The sequence below is a fragment of the Nerophis lumbriciformis genome, linkage group LG05 (genome assembly GCF_033978685.3).
Source record: "Nerophis lumbriciformis linkage group LG05, RoL_Nlum_v2.1, whole genome shotgun sequence".
In the NCBI taxonomy this organism is placed as follows: domain Eukaryota; kingdom Metazoa; phylum Chordata; class Actinopteri; order Syngnathiformes; family Syngnathidae; genus Nerophis; species Nerophis lumbriciformis.
The window spans coordinates 36,227,211-36,241,184 of NC_084552.2; the positions used below are offsets into that span (position 1 = coordinate 36,227,211).

Genomic DNA, 13,974 nt, shown 5'->3' on the forward strand with positions numbered 1-13,974 from the left:
AGAGAGCAAAGGACTGAGCTGCGGGGGAACCTTGCTCATGCAGGGCATTGAAGTAACTGAGGGGAGGCCCCTTAAGAATGCTGGCAATGAAAGCTATTTTGGCTGCCTCATGGACAAACCAAGTTGACTGAGCATTAAAGGTGAGCTGAACTTGGGTTAGTAACTTACGGCAGGTGTTGGGGTTGCCAGAATACTTTGCAGGAGGTGGAAGATGAGGCTCAGCTGCTGGGACAACCGGTGCTGGGCGAGGGGCAGCACCATCAGCTTGAAGTGGTTCTGCTTGCGGAACCTGCAGTGGAACAGCACAGATGGTCTTAAGCTTAGTGGTAATCTTCGACACCTCATCTACCAGGGTCTGAAGGAGTTGTTGGTGATTTACCAGACGCTGACCCTGGTTGCTAACGACCTCCATGACCCTTTCAAAGTCTGCTGGGTCCATTTGGACCAGATCCTTCTGTCACAATTTAACAAACTGGCGGACCCAAAAGCAGATAAGAAGACAGATCCAAAGTCTAAAGGTTTTAATTTAAACGAACGAGAGATGAGAGAAAGCAGTAGTCAGCTGGAATGGAGGTGTTTGGCAGGCAGGCAGGCTCTTAGTAGGTAGGCACTGAAGGCAGAGGAAAACAGGGAGAAGTTGAGGAGCAAAATCACCAGGAGCAAAAAACACAAAAGCAGCAGATCAGTAAGTTCCTAAAAAATGCTACAATGCTAGAAAAACTGGCTAGAAGCGTTACCATGTGTAGAACTGTGAAACGATCTGGCAGCGCCGTGTAAGAAGACCACGCCTTTTATAGATTGGAGGTGATGAGAAGATAGCAGGCAAGTGAGTGAGATGATCAGTGACAGGTGTGCCAAACTGGGAAGTCAGGAACCAAAACTCCGCCAACACATTACCACACACATAGAAACACAAGACACTGCAGGGACTGTGACAGTGACTCACTGGCTGGATCATTTCTCTCATCTCTGATTTCCACCATGACCACCCTGACAAGCCTGGTGGATCGCCTTGGGGGCGTTCGGTGAGGCGGAGTCACTGTCACAGTGTCTTGTGTTTCTATGTGTTTGTCTTTGTGTGGTTATGTGTGGGCGGAGTTTTGGTTCCTGGCTTCACAGTTTGGCACACCTGTCGCTGATCATCTCACTCACCTGCCTGCCATCTTCTCATCACCTCCAATCTATAAAAGCTGTGGTCTTCTTACACGGCGCTGCCAGATCGTTTCACAGTTCTACACGTGGTAACGCTTCTAGCCAGTTTTCCCTAGCATTTTTGATTATCTTGTTGATCTGCTGATTTTGTGTTTATTGCTCCTCGTGTTTTGTGTTTATTGCTCCTCGTGTTTTGTGTTTATTGCTCCTGGTGTTTTTGCGCCTCAACTTACCCCTGTTTTCATCTGCCTTCAGTGCCTACCTACTACAAGCCTGCCTGCCTGCCAAACACCTCCACTCCAGCTGACTACTCCTTTCCCTCATCTCTCGTTTGTTTAAATTAACACCTTTGGACTTTGGCTCTGTCTTTTTGTCTGCTTTTGGGTGCCCCAGTTTGTTAAATCGTGACAGTACTAGAGTCAGGAATACAACAGAATGGTGCAAATTGGCTAGTTATTTATGAACTTTATACCTCTTCACAGTTCTGTTTATATATTGGCAGCATGGCACACTCGTAAAGTTCTTAAGGGTTTTTTCTGTTTGTGGCAGCTATGGATGGGTACCTTTAACATTTAAAGCGATACGGAGCCAGTTCCCGGTACTTTGGAATCAATACTGGTATTCAATGGTACCAATTTTCGGTACTTTTGTGAGTGTTCATGTTTCAATAAATTCAACAATTTAGGACTGAGCTGTACCGTTCATTCGTTACCTTGTTTTCCTACACTGTGTCTCATTTGCTAGTATGGAACTGTACTATTAAATACAATGTGCTTGCAGTTGCATTTTCAGGGTGTTAGATGGGAGTAGTGTATAGATTACGGCAGTGTCATGTATAGAGAGAGTATGGACAATTAAATGAGAGGCGCCATGTTTGGTAACAAGGACGTGTGCGGCTGTGCCCGGAAGCACAGCTTGAGTTGTTCTGGCGTTAGTTTTCCTGACGAAATAAACCAAAAATAATAAGTCTAGATATACTCCTAAATATACTCCTGCTCATAAACTTACAATAAAACATGCTTTTATTTCATCAAAGTAGTATATAATAATTTTGGAGCAATTTTGCGGCCGTTTATGATGCACCTCACCGGTATATTCCTGTATGTTGAGTAACCAACGGCTCTTTAACACACTCTTGTTGGTGAAATGTACGTTAGAAAATACACAACGACCAAAAATACACGTATTACCCTCATTTTGCCAAATCCTCATTAGATTTGGACCAAAAATTACGGATAAATTATGACTTTTGCGTTAAGTATGTCAACTGTGGTGTCTGCCTTCAATGTATTTGTAATCACTGCTCGATATATGCCTGTGCTTTTACTTTTTCTTTTTTGAATATTTTTCATAGGTTTTGCTGTGGCAAGTAATAGCTTCCTGATATCATTATCACCATATTAACCTGAATACTAAACTAATGCTGATTTTTACTGCAATATTTATTAATTTAGTTTGGATTATTGGTGACACCTGCAGAAAAGGTGCAATTTTGAAGCAAAGTCTTGTCAGGGTATGTGTATTAGTTCACTATTACTGAGAGTGCAATATACCACGTTTCCCATTTGTATGTATGCTTGCTTACCTCACACAAGAAACTGTTGTTATTGGCTTTCCAACCTTCACGTCGCATATTTTTCTCCTTTCTGCGTTGCGGGAAACGTATGCAATTGCTTCCTGCATTTTGTGCGAGTGGCGCATTCCTGTGCCACACAACAGGGCATGTTTACACGGCAAACGTTCTCCAATTAAAAGAAATGAGGAAGTGCAGTGTCGCTTAGCTGCGGCTTCAAACTGGTACGTAACATGGCGTCCTGTAGTCACGTAAATGCTTTTTGACCAATCATTGAGAAGATCGCTTGACTCTGGACTACGGATTGTTGCTTTAGCTAGGAAGTAGTCTTTGCCATTAGGTTGAATGTGCCAGTCTTACCTTTTGTTGAGTTCATACTCTTAAGTATTGTTTTTTTTACACACCAGCTTTTTGATTGTAACATGCACCTTAGTTGTAGTTCAACATAACCCAATTTAGAGGTGTTGAAATCACAATGTAAAATCTCTAATGCTATTCTTTAGCATGTCTAAGGAAAGTCAAATGTAAAGTAGCATCGAGCTTGCACATTTTGAAAAATGGAGCCTTACTGTTTTTAAACGCCTTCTTCTTGCTTTGGCGACATAAAAATTTGTAACATTACCTAGAGGCAGTCCGGCTTAGCCGACTCTGAGGGCTTGACTGCTTGTTTCAAAGTATTGAAATATGTTACCTTTTGATTTTATGTGAATCAGTACCTGAAGTACCGACGGACTCAGGTTGGAAACTACAAAAGTACAAAATTCGGTACCTATCTATAGTGGCAGCTAGTGACTGCTACCATGTAATGTTTACAGTGTTAGGCTAACGGTAAGTTTATTGCAATTCAATAAACATAAGTAAAGTTGTAGCCATAAGGAGCATATTTGCCCCGCACTTAACGTGTTATCAGGTTTACCCAAAATTTTACCACACAGCCACACTAGCTGGCATCCGTTACATATATTCTTTGACGAAAGCAGACTTTCTGGTCAGGTGACTAAAGGGAAGATTTATTCAATCTATGTCGTTAAGCGTACTGAAGATACATTTCTTTTTCTTTTTTTTTCTTCTCGTGATTCATACACACCAGCATCATTCAAACAAATGTATGTGTATGTATTTGTGAGGTATGAATGCATGCTATTTTATGCATGACAAAAATAAGTAAAAAATAACTACTGTTATGCAGTGGAACCCGTTTATGTCGACAACCCATCTATGTTGACTAACTCAAGTCTCGGTCCACCGTGTTCTTATTACTAAAAAGTGATAGTCCACTTCTGCTTTCAGACCAAAGGGATCATTTCTTTGGAAAATCGGCCTGTTTTTTTTTACATTTTCCTAAAGTTAAAAGTAAAAGGGCATATGATGGCTTTTTTGTAGTTGTTGACAACCGCTTGTGTCGACGGCAGTCCAAGAAGCGTCGACATTAACGGGTACCACTGTATTGGATGTTTGTTATGTTATATTATATGTGTCTGCCTATTAGATTGTATTTCACAAAAGTAAAACAGTAGCAATGAATACCACGTACAATATATTGTCATCAATTGTAGACAAATAGTCATTTAGCAACGTGTTGTCTTTGCTTGCTCAGAGATCAATATAATACCAAATGTACTATATCTAATAGCCATCTTGCATGCGTCTCCATGTGTCCCAGTGTTGCCGTCTGGTCGTACTTAAAGCACCTGTGTCCTCACAGCAAGGTCCAGACTATCGGTTATGTAAGAGTGAACCTGAGCTGACCACAGTCAAAGAGGAAGTAGACGAGGCCAACAGCGAGAACAAGGACAAGAATGAAAGTGCCCTGGAGAATGACAATATTGTAGCCTCCAAAGGTGATTTTGCATATTTTGATCTTCAGCTATTACATATGTTAATAAATCAGTTCAGCAAACAAACAACAAACTAGCAAGTTGTTTGGGATAAACCCCAGTCCTAAATGTAGAAGTGTAAAAAGAATGGGCAGTTTTGATGGATGGTTTTTAACCCATAAAAACCCTTAACTGTCTTAAAATGAGTAATTTTTATACATTTTAAGACATTAAAGGGGAACTGCACTTTTTGGGGGGAATTTTGCCTAACATTCACAATCCTTATGTAGGACAAGAACACATGTTTTTCTTTTTTATGCATCCTAAATATTAAATAAATGCGATCAAAAGTCTGCTTACAATGGAGCCTATGGGAGTCGTTCAATTCTGCCTATAGAGCCCCTAAAAAAACATCCAAACACCTCCATTAAGTTTTTATATACATGATGTAAGTTTATATGTAATGTAATAACGGGCACATTTATAATAACAATTAATATTTACGTATTTTGATAATTTTAAACAAACGGTGACGCATAAATTTCAAAAACTAATCACAACGTTTGATTTTTTTCACTGATTACTGCTCACTGCAGACTTCTTGAGAGCCAACAAACAAAATGAAACATCAATTACTGTACAATGTCTGCTGTCATTAGAATGCCGATTGATAAAATATTTTAGATAAAGAATTAATCATAATCCTCGCGAAGAAAATGGGGGTGGAACCACGCGTCTTTTCTCTAAATTGGATGCCAAAGTTGACCAACTTGTGGGAATACGTCCTCAATCTTCCACCATGAAGGTGAGATGCATGATTTATGTTCTAGAATAAACTTACACGAGCAAAGACGCGAGGAAACACCTCACCAGTCAATCGTGTCAACATTGGCACACAAGCTTTTAGTCACAGCACCGCTATAAATAGTTTGTCTGCGTTAGCGTTTATATTCACAATATCAGTAATACTTGGTTACTGTTTAAGTCACTGACGAGTTAGAATGCATAAAAAAGAAAAATACATCTGTCATCATGTCTTTCTTAATGATTGTGAACAATAGGCAAAATTTCCAAAAATGTGCAGTTCCCCTTTAAGTGACAAAAAGGGAACATTTTAGAGTGATTGTCGTGTGACTATCCCGGCAGTGTGTCAAGTAAGAGAGCTCAATTTTGCCATTAATGGTCATTTAAAGCCATTTATTGTTATTTATTATGTTTTAATACGGCGTCAAATATTACAATTAAACTGTTTTTTATTACTTTTCTTTCATTATTTCATATAAAACGAGCTAAGAAAATATGAACGGGATTTTATTCTTAAATTTTTCTTAAAATTTCTATGAAAAGCATTTGTTGCTAAGACACTCAATGCATTTTACAATATTAATGATTTTATGACTTCAATTTGAAGTACGTTTGTGCTATTTTAGAATAGAGCTATTAAAAAATAAGGAATACATTTACCATGAACAATATAACATATACACATTTGACATGAATTAGTAGACATCACAAATGTATTTTACTGTCCGCGTTCCACTTTGTCTGTGCTGTATTCCCCATCATTTTACTTCAAACACAAATGGCTCTGGCTTCTTATGGGTTATATCACCAATAACATATCAATTTCAAATTGTTTTAGTATAAATTATAGTATACTCGTTACTCGTAACACTAAAATTCCTAAATTGCGTCTGTGCCCACCAAGATAATCCAGCAAAGTATACTCAACACAAATATTAGAATTTGAAGCCAATTACAATTTTTGGATAAGACTGTTTGTCTCACAATTTTGCATCATTTGTGAAATGGAAATAATTTTTCAGACACAACATCTGTGTGTCTGAAATGTGCTTCCTCCAGCTGTTCCCCCCTATCCAGTGGGCATTGTTCCCCCTAGGACCAAATCTCCCATGAACCCTCCCGAGTCCACAACTATCGCCTCCTACGTCACCCTGAGGAAGACCAAAAAGCCCGAATCCCGATCGGTACGTTTTGCTTTTTAGCATTAACCGAGACCGCCAAAATATTTTATACATTAGAACCTGCTTATGTCGACAACCCATCTATGTAAAACAACTCAGTCTTAGTTCACCGTGTTTTTCTTTTTACGGAAAATTGTAAATTGACTTCATCATACACGGTTGACCACTTTGATATAAGATTTGAAAAGTAGGTCCGGTCTGTTTATGTTGACATGTGTTGTATTATTTAATATATGATTCTGTCACTATTACTAAAAGGCATGAAACAACAGCAATAGCATAACTGTCTAGTTAAGTTCTGCTTCTTCCTACTCCTTTTTGGGCAGGTTGTAATGAGAAACTTGAAATATCTGATGTATCATTATGTAACTGGATGCATGTTTGAAACACTTAAACCATAAACCACACGAGCATAGTGATTTTCTGTTCAGTGCAAAGTAAATAAAAGCATAGCTCTATAAATTTGATAGTGCCACAGCAACTAACAAAATGCACCGATTTAATTATAATTTTTAGATTGTTAAAGATTTCCACACGTATTAAAAATCTATTGTCATTGTAGTCAAGACATAGAACAAAATTAACACTGCTGCTTTGTTAAATAAGATAATAGAATATTATGAAAACAGAATAATCAACATGAAAATATACACAAATGGAGGAAAACCATATCAAACGGCCTCAATTATTGCTCATTCTCTTTGTCTCCGGCCAAAATAACGAGTAAAAGTGCAAGCAATGCGTAGTTTTGGATATATTAACAAACGCGTACATCGATGTGAGTCAGCCAGTCCGCACGACACAAACCGTTTTCCTCTGTATTTCATAAAATAAGTCGGAGGTATGTCTTTGCAGGATCGACCCAGAAGTGCAGTAGATCAGATTGGCTATGGCGAGAGAGAAGTGGGCCGACACAGGATGAGTGTTGAGGAGCAGATGGAAAGGATGCGGAGACACCAAGAGGCCTCTTCTCTGCGGGAGAAGAAGAGAGAGGCCCTATCCCGCTCACATTCTTTTAGCAAAGATGACCCCTATGTTATGCTGCAGGTAGTAATATTGTACTCTTGTGTACTTGTTTAAGTCACACTTTCAGCTTTGCAATGATTGGGGTGTAATGAATGCATGTATTTTCAGTACCGAAACAGAAGCTCCGTAGCTATCTCCCACCCTGTATAGAATAGAATAGAATAGAAAGTACTTTGTTGATCCCTGGGGGAAATTCAGCACCACAGTTCGCTCACAATAAAGATTTCAGATGAGGGACAGGAAGTGTACATTTGGTGTTACATTGCACCTCCTTAATCCCTAGTAACAATACATTTTGGAATATATATTTTATATAAAAATGTAAACAGACAGAGAATAACCTGCCAGCAGATTGCGCGAGTGCATTTTAAAAATCATTGAACACAAAAGCGGCGCTGTTTTGTTTTGCATATTGTTCCCTTACTGTACTGAAAAGGAATATAACTGAGGCCTTTAAGGGGACCAATGATGAATTCCATATATTTTGGTTCATAAGAGTTGTTACAATGTTGGATACTCGTGTTAAACAATGCCCAAGTGTCAAATTATAAGGTTCATGCATTTTGGCATAAGCGTGCACGCAGTTTTTGATGTCTATGTTTGTGGGGTTTTGCAGTCTGGCTATGTTGTGACATCACAGTGAGGTAGACGTACTGGTGTGGACATGAAGTCAAGCTTTCTGCTCAGGCTATGAGGAAGCAAAAAAATATTATTTTCATCTAATCTTGGGATGTGCATATACAGTTGTGCTCATAAGTTTACGTACCCTGGGAACATTTATGATTTCTTGGCCATTCTTCAGAGAATATGAATGATAACACAAAAACCTTTATTCCACTCATGCTTAATGGTTGTGTGAAGCTATTTATTGGCAAACAACTGTGTTTACTCTTTTTAAATCAAAATGGCACAAGAAAGTACCCAAATGGCCCTGATCAAAAGTTTACATACCCCAGTGACTTTGATCTGATAACATGCACAAAAGTTGACACAAACAGGTTTGAATGGCTAATCAAGGTTCCAATCCTCACCTGTGACATGTTTGTTTGTAATTAATGTGTGTGTATAAAAGGTCAGTGAGTTTCTGAGCTTCTGACAGACCATTGCATCTTTCATCCAGTGCTGCACAGATGTTTCTGGATTCTGAGTCATGGGGAAGGCAAAATAATTGTCAAAGGATCTGCGAAAAAAGGTAATTGAACTGCATAAAACAGGAAAGGGGTATAAAAAGATATCCAAGGAATTGAGAATGCCAATCAGTAGTGTTCAAACGCTGATTAAGAAGTGGAAAATGAGGGATTCAGGTAGACCAGCAAAGATTTCAGCCACAACTGCCAGGAAAATTGTTTGAGATGCAAAGAAAAATCCACAAATAACTTCACAGTGGCCTAGTGGTTAGAGTGTCCGCCCTGAGATCGGTAGGTTGTAAGTTCAAACCCCGGCCGAGTCATACCAAAGACTATAAAAATGGGACCCATTACCTCCCTGCTTGGCACTCAGCATCAAGGGTTGGAATTGGGGGTTAAATCACCAAAAATGATTCCCGGGAGTGGCACCGCTGCTGCCCACTGCTCCCCTCACCTCCCAGGGGGTGATCAAGGGGATGGGTCAAATGCAGAGGACAAATTTCGCCATGCTTAGTGTGTGTGACAATCATTGGTACTTTAACTTTATTTTAAGCTGAAATACAGGACTATCTGAAAAATTGTAGTGTGGCTGTTTCAAGATGCACAATAAGGAGGCACTTGAAGAAAAATGGACTGCATGGTCGAGTCGCCAGAAGAAAGCCATTTCTGCGCAAATGTCACAAAGTATCCCGCTTACATAACGCCAAACAGCACAGAGAAAACTTCTGGAACAAAGTAATTTGGAGTGATGGCTTTCTTCTGGCGAGTTGACCATGCATCCCATTTTTCTTCAAGTGCCTCCTTATTGTGCATCTTGAAACAGCCACACCACAATTTTTCAGATAGTCCTGTATTTCAGCTGAAGTTATTTGTGGATTTTTCTTTGCATCTCGAACAATTTTCCTGGCAGTTGTGGCTGAAATCTTTGCTGGTCTACCTGAATCCCTCATTTTCCACTTCTTAATCAGCGTTTGAACACTGCTGATTGGCATTATCAATTCCTTGGATATCTTTTTATACCCCTTTCCTGTTTTATGCAGTACAATTACCTTTTCTCGTAGATCCTTTGACAATTATTTTGCCTTCCGTACGACTCAGAATCCAGAAACATCTGTGCAGCACTGGATGAAAGATGCAATGGTCTGTCAGAAGCCCAGAAACTCACTGACCTTTTATATACACACATTAATTACAAATAAACAGGTCACAGGTGAGGATTGGAACCTTGATTAGCCATTCAAACCTGTTTGTGTCAACTTTTGTGCATGTTGTCGGATCAAAGTCACTGGGGTATGTAAACTTTTTATCAGGGTCATTTTGGTACTTTCTTTTGTCATTTTGATTTAAAAAGAGTAAACACAGTTGTTTGCCAATACATAGCTTCAAACAACCATTAAGCATGAGTGGAAGAAAGGTTTTTGTGTTATCATTCATATTCTCTGAAGAATGGCCAAGAAATCATAAATTCTCCCAGGGTATGTAAACTTATGAGCACAACTGTACAGTGACATATCAATCAATGTTTATTTGTACAGCACCTTACATAAAATAATGCTGTTAAAAGCAGCTTTTTTATCAAGTCTAAATCGATCGGCAAGTGTGCAGGTGTTCCTATTGTTGTGACTGTTTATGAAGATTATTTTCGACTCTGTCTGGGGACAAAAGTAGCGGTGATAACTTTAAGATACTGTACTATATTTAAAAAGTGTACATTTTCAAAAAATAAATTGACACTTTTGAAGAAGGTGGGGCGTGGTTTCATTTGCAATCTGGGAATGCCTCCACAATCCAACATCTTGAAGACACACTCAAAAAACAGGTTACAAAATGACCGTGGAGCAAAATTATTTAAACATTTACTCTAAACATATACAATACATATTATCTAAACCACAAGGAGGTGTTTTGAATGTAGATTAAAATTATCATAGGTCTTCTTTAATACTGAGGTACATACCAAACCGTTGCATTGCTAAAAATGTTAAGCACGCTGTAATCAACAGTGAGCATGTGATTGTATAGAGTTTTATGGAAATGTACATGTGTATGTAATCAGGCCCGGGCCCATACAGAGGGAGCCTGTGCAGACCCAGTGGAGTTGGAAGCGGCCCTGCAGCAACTGAAGATGGCTCATAATGAGCAGAATACAGAGAGCTTGCTGACTACATCTCAGGTTGATGGAATTTCATTTATTCACAGTCAAACATTGATGTGAAAGTACAGGTTCAGACTAAATATGATAATAACTTTGCAATTATACTTGATTTGTTTGTACAGTGGAATTAAAACCCTGTTTAGGTTACCGAATTTTTCGGACTATAAGTCGCAGTTTTTTTCATAGTTTGGCCGGGCTCCAGTGCGACTTATATGTTTTTTTCCTTTTTTATTATGCATTTTCGGCAGGTGCGATTTATACTGCGGTGCGACTTATACTCCGAAAAATACGGTATTACTCAACCTCTGATTTGTTGATGTTTTGAAACAGTTTATCCCATTGCAATTACTGCAGTGATTGAGGTCTAGTGGTTTATACACTGGGGAAAATAAGTATTTGATCACCTGCCTATTTTGTAAGTTTACACCCTTACAATAACATGAACAGACCATTCTTTCTATAGTAGGTTTATTTTAATACAGAGACAAAAAACATTAATTCATTTTGTCATTCTGGGCTGGTCCTTCAACTTTCTCACAATCAACCTTATCTCACCAGGCGAAATCTTGCATGGAACCCCAGAGTGACACAATCAACTCTTATCTTGTATTTTTTCAATTTATGAAATATGGAACCATTAATGGTCTCTTTCTCATCAAGCTTTTTGTTGATGGTCTTATAGTCCATTCCAGTCCTATGCAGGTCTACAATCTTATCCCTGGGGTCTTTTGATGGTAGAGACGTTTGATTGGAACAGACTGTTTCTGTGACAGGTTTGTTTAATCCACATAAAAAATTGAGATTTAAAACAAAAAACTTTCTTAAAAGGACGGGACTAACTTGTGAGATTCATGATTCACATGTCTGTCGGAGGTCAGGATGCTTGCGGGTTGGTAGGGAATCAAATACTTATTTCCCCTAATCAACTGCAATTGTACAATCTTTGTTTAATTGTATTTTATTATTTTATTTTAACGTGCACAGCATCTGTCTTTTTGCACGTTATCTATTAAGTTCTTTCCTTATTACTTCTGCCAGGAAGTAAATGCAATCGTGGGGGTTTGTCAGTTAGTTAATATAACTCAAAAAGTTATGATTGGATTTTAAATAAACTTTCAAGAAATGGTACAAGGAACATGTGATTAGATTTTGGGGTTGATTCGGTTAATTTATATTCTATTTTATTACATTACCAACCTGAACGTCTCTGTGTGTATGCTAGCGTCCCCACCTCCACCCACAGAGAGAAGGAGAGTAAATGACTGAAAAGTTTATTTCAGCAACATAGCTCACAAGGTTATGGGCAGATTTTGATGAAACTTTCAGGACATGCGATAAAGAACAAGTGCTTGGATTTGGGGGTTTGAATTCAGGATTCTTTACTATAAGGAGATGGGGCCCGTAGAAGTTTGTGTGCTCCCTGAGTGCTTTTCTAGTTAGAAAATGTTAACTTTGTACACTTTTTTATAAAAAAAATAATTAAAAAAAATAAAACTCAAGTTATTTTAAACATTAAAGATGGGATGTGAATGAATAATCAAACTGCTGAGATATAGCAAAAGAGTGGGATCTATAAAGCACCGCTTCTTCCTACTTATTTTCTGACATGTTGCTAAATGTATCTTGTTGAGCATGTCCAAAACAAATAAACCATGACAATTGTGTAATTTTGTCTCAATCAATAGGAGGTGCAGAGAGTAGAGGAGGCGGAAACTGACAAATGTGAAGAAGCATCGCAGGACAGGGAAATGAAGTCGGCGAGTTTATATCCCTTGCAACCTGAGGCCAATAACAACACAGAAAATGAGGTACCTCAGAAAAGTCTGGGTAGTTGCTGTACTTGTTTTTGCTGGCAAACTTTTACTTTGATTTTGACACCGGTTGATTTCAAGGACATCTAAAACATGGGTTCTTAATCTTTTTTGCCTTGAGGCCCAGGGCCCACTCAAATATTACCGCTGAATTAGTAATCTTACTCTTGATTTTAATCGTATTCGATAATTATATCCAACCTACTTGCAGTTTTCAACCTTGTCAAATGATTCAAAACTTTCTTATCTATTAATTTCTTTCCAAGATTGTTTCCATGAGTAGTATTTATTCAACACATTAACCTGAGGCTTAGCTGATTAGAAAAATAAGTACCAACCAAATACACTGCATAAATAACTGATGAAAAATAAATATACATACAATTATCCATTCATCCATTTTCTACTGCTTGTTCCTCTCGGGTTTGCGGGGGGTGCTGGAGCTTATCTCAGCTGCATTCGGGCGCAAGACGGGGACATAAAAATATGTTGTGATAGAATAAATAAAATACATTTGTAATGAATATGTTTCTTAACTAAACTGTCAATAAAATTAAACTGCAAATGAAAATACAGCTTCACCACCTTTGTCATACATTTTACGCTTAAGACATGCACCTGGGGATAGGCTGATTGGCAACACTAAATTAGCCCGAGTGTGTGAATGTGAGTGTGAATGTTTTCTGTCTATCTGTGTTGGCCCTGCGATGAGGTGGCGACTTGTCCAGGGTGTACCCCATCTACCGCCCGAATGCAGCTGAAATAGGCTCCAGCACCCCCCGCAACCCCAAAAGGGACAAGCGGTAGAAAATGGATGGATGGATGGACACTTCTTTGACTTTTGTTCCAGACTTCTCCGGTTTGTTTGATATAGTCATTACTGTCATCAGTGGTGGATTACAGCTGAATACTGCTGCAACCCATACTGACCACAGCTGAGAAACAGATACTTTTTGGCAAGCCTCTAGAGGGCGCTTGCGGCCCAACAATGGGCCTGGCTCTATGGTTAAGAACCACTGATCCAAAGCACTACAGTTAGTAGAGGATTTCTAGAACACTGTTTTTATCATGGCAGCACGGTGAAAGAGGGGTTTGTGCGTCTGCCATACAATACGAAGGTCCTGAGAAGTCCTGGGTTCAATCCCGGGCTCGGGATCTTTCTGTGTGGAGTTTGCATGTTCTCCCCGTGACTGCGTGGGTTCCCTCCGGGTACTCCGGCTTCCTCCCACCTCCAAAAACATGCACCTGGGGATAGGTTGATTGGCAACACTAAAATGGCCCTAGTGTGTGAATGTGAGTGTGAATGTTGTCTGTCTATCTGTGTTGGC

The 13,974-nt window shown here is 39.0% G+C and overlaps 1 protein-coding gene across 2 annotated transcripts in view; it reads left to right on the forward strand.

Annotated features, from left to right (window-relative positions):
- The window catches only part of LOC133606564 (pleckstrin homology domain-containing family A member 5-like), a 148,534-nt gene that overhangs the window by 127,522 nt on the left and 7,038 nt on the right, over window positions 1-13,974 (forward strand). For both annotated transcript variants that reach the window (XM_061960638.2, XM_061960637.2), the window contains 5 exons: window positions 4,431-4,566; window positions 6,406-6,530; window positions 7,383-7,574; window positions 10,737-10,853; window positions 12,521-12,643. In XM_061960638.2, the coding sequence (XP_061816622.2) occupies window positions 4,431-4,566; window positions 6,406-6,530; window positions 7,383-7,574; window positions 10,737-10,853; window positions 12,521-12,643 (693 nt within the window). The remainder of the gene's footprint in view (window positions 1-4,430; window positions 4,567-6,405; window positions 6,531-7,382; window positions 7,575-10,736; window positions 10,854-12,520; window positions 12,644-13,974) is intronic.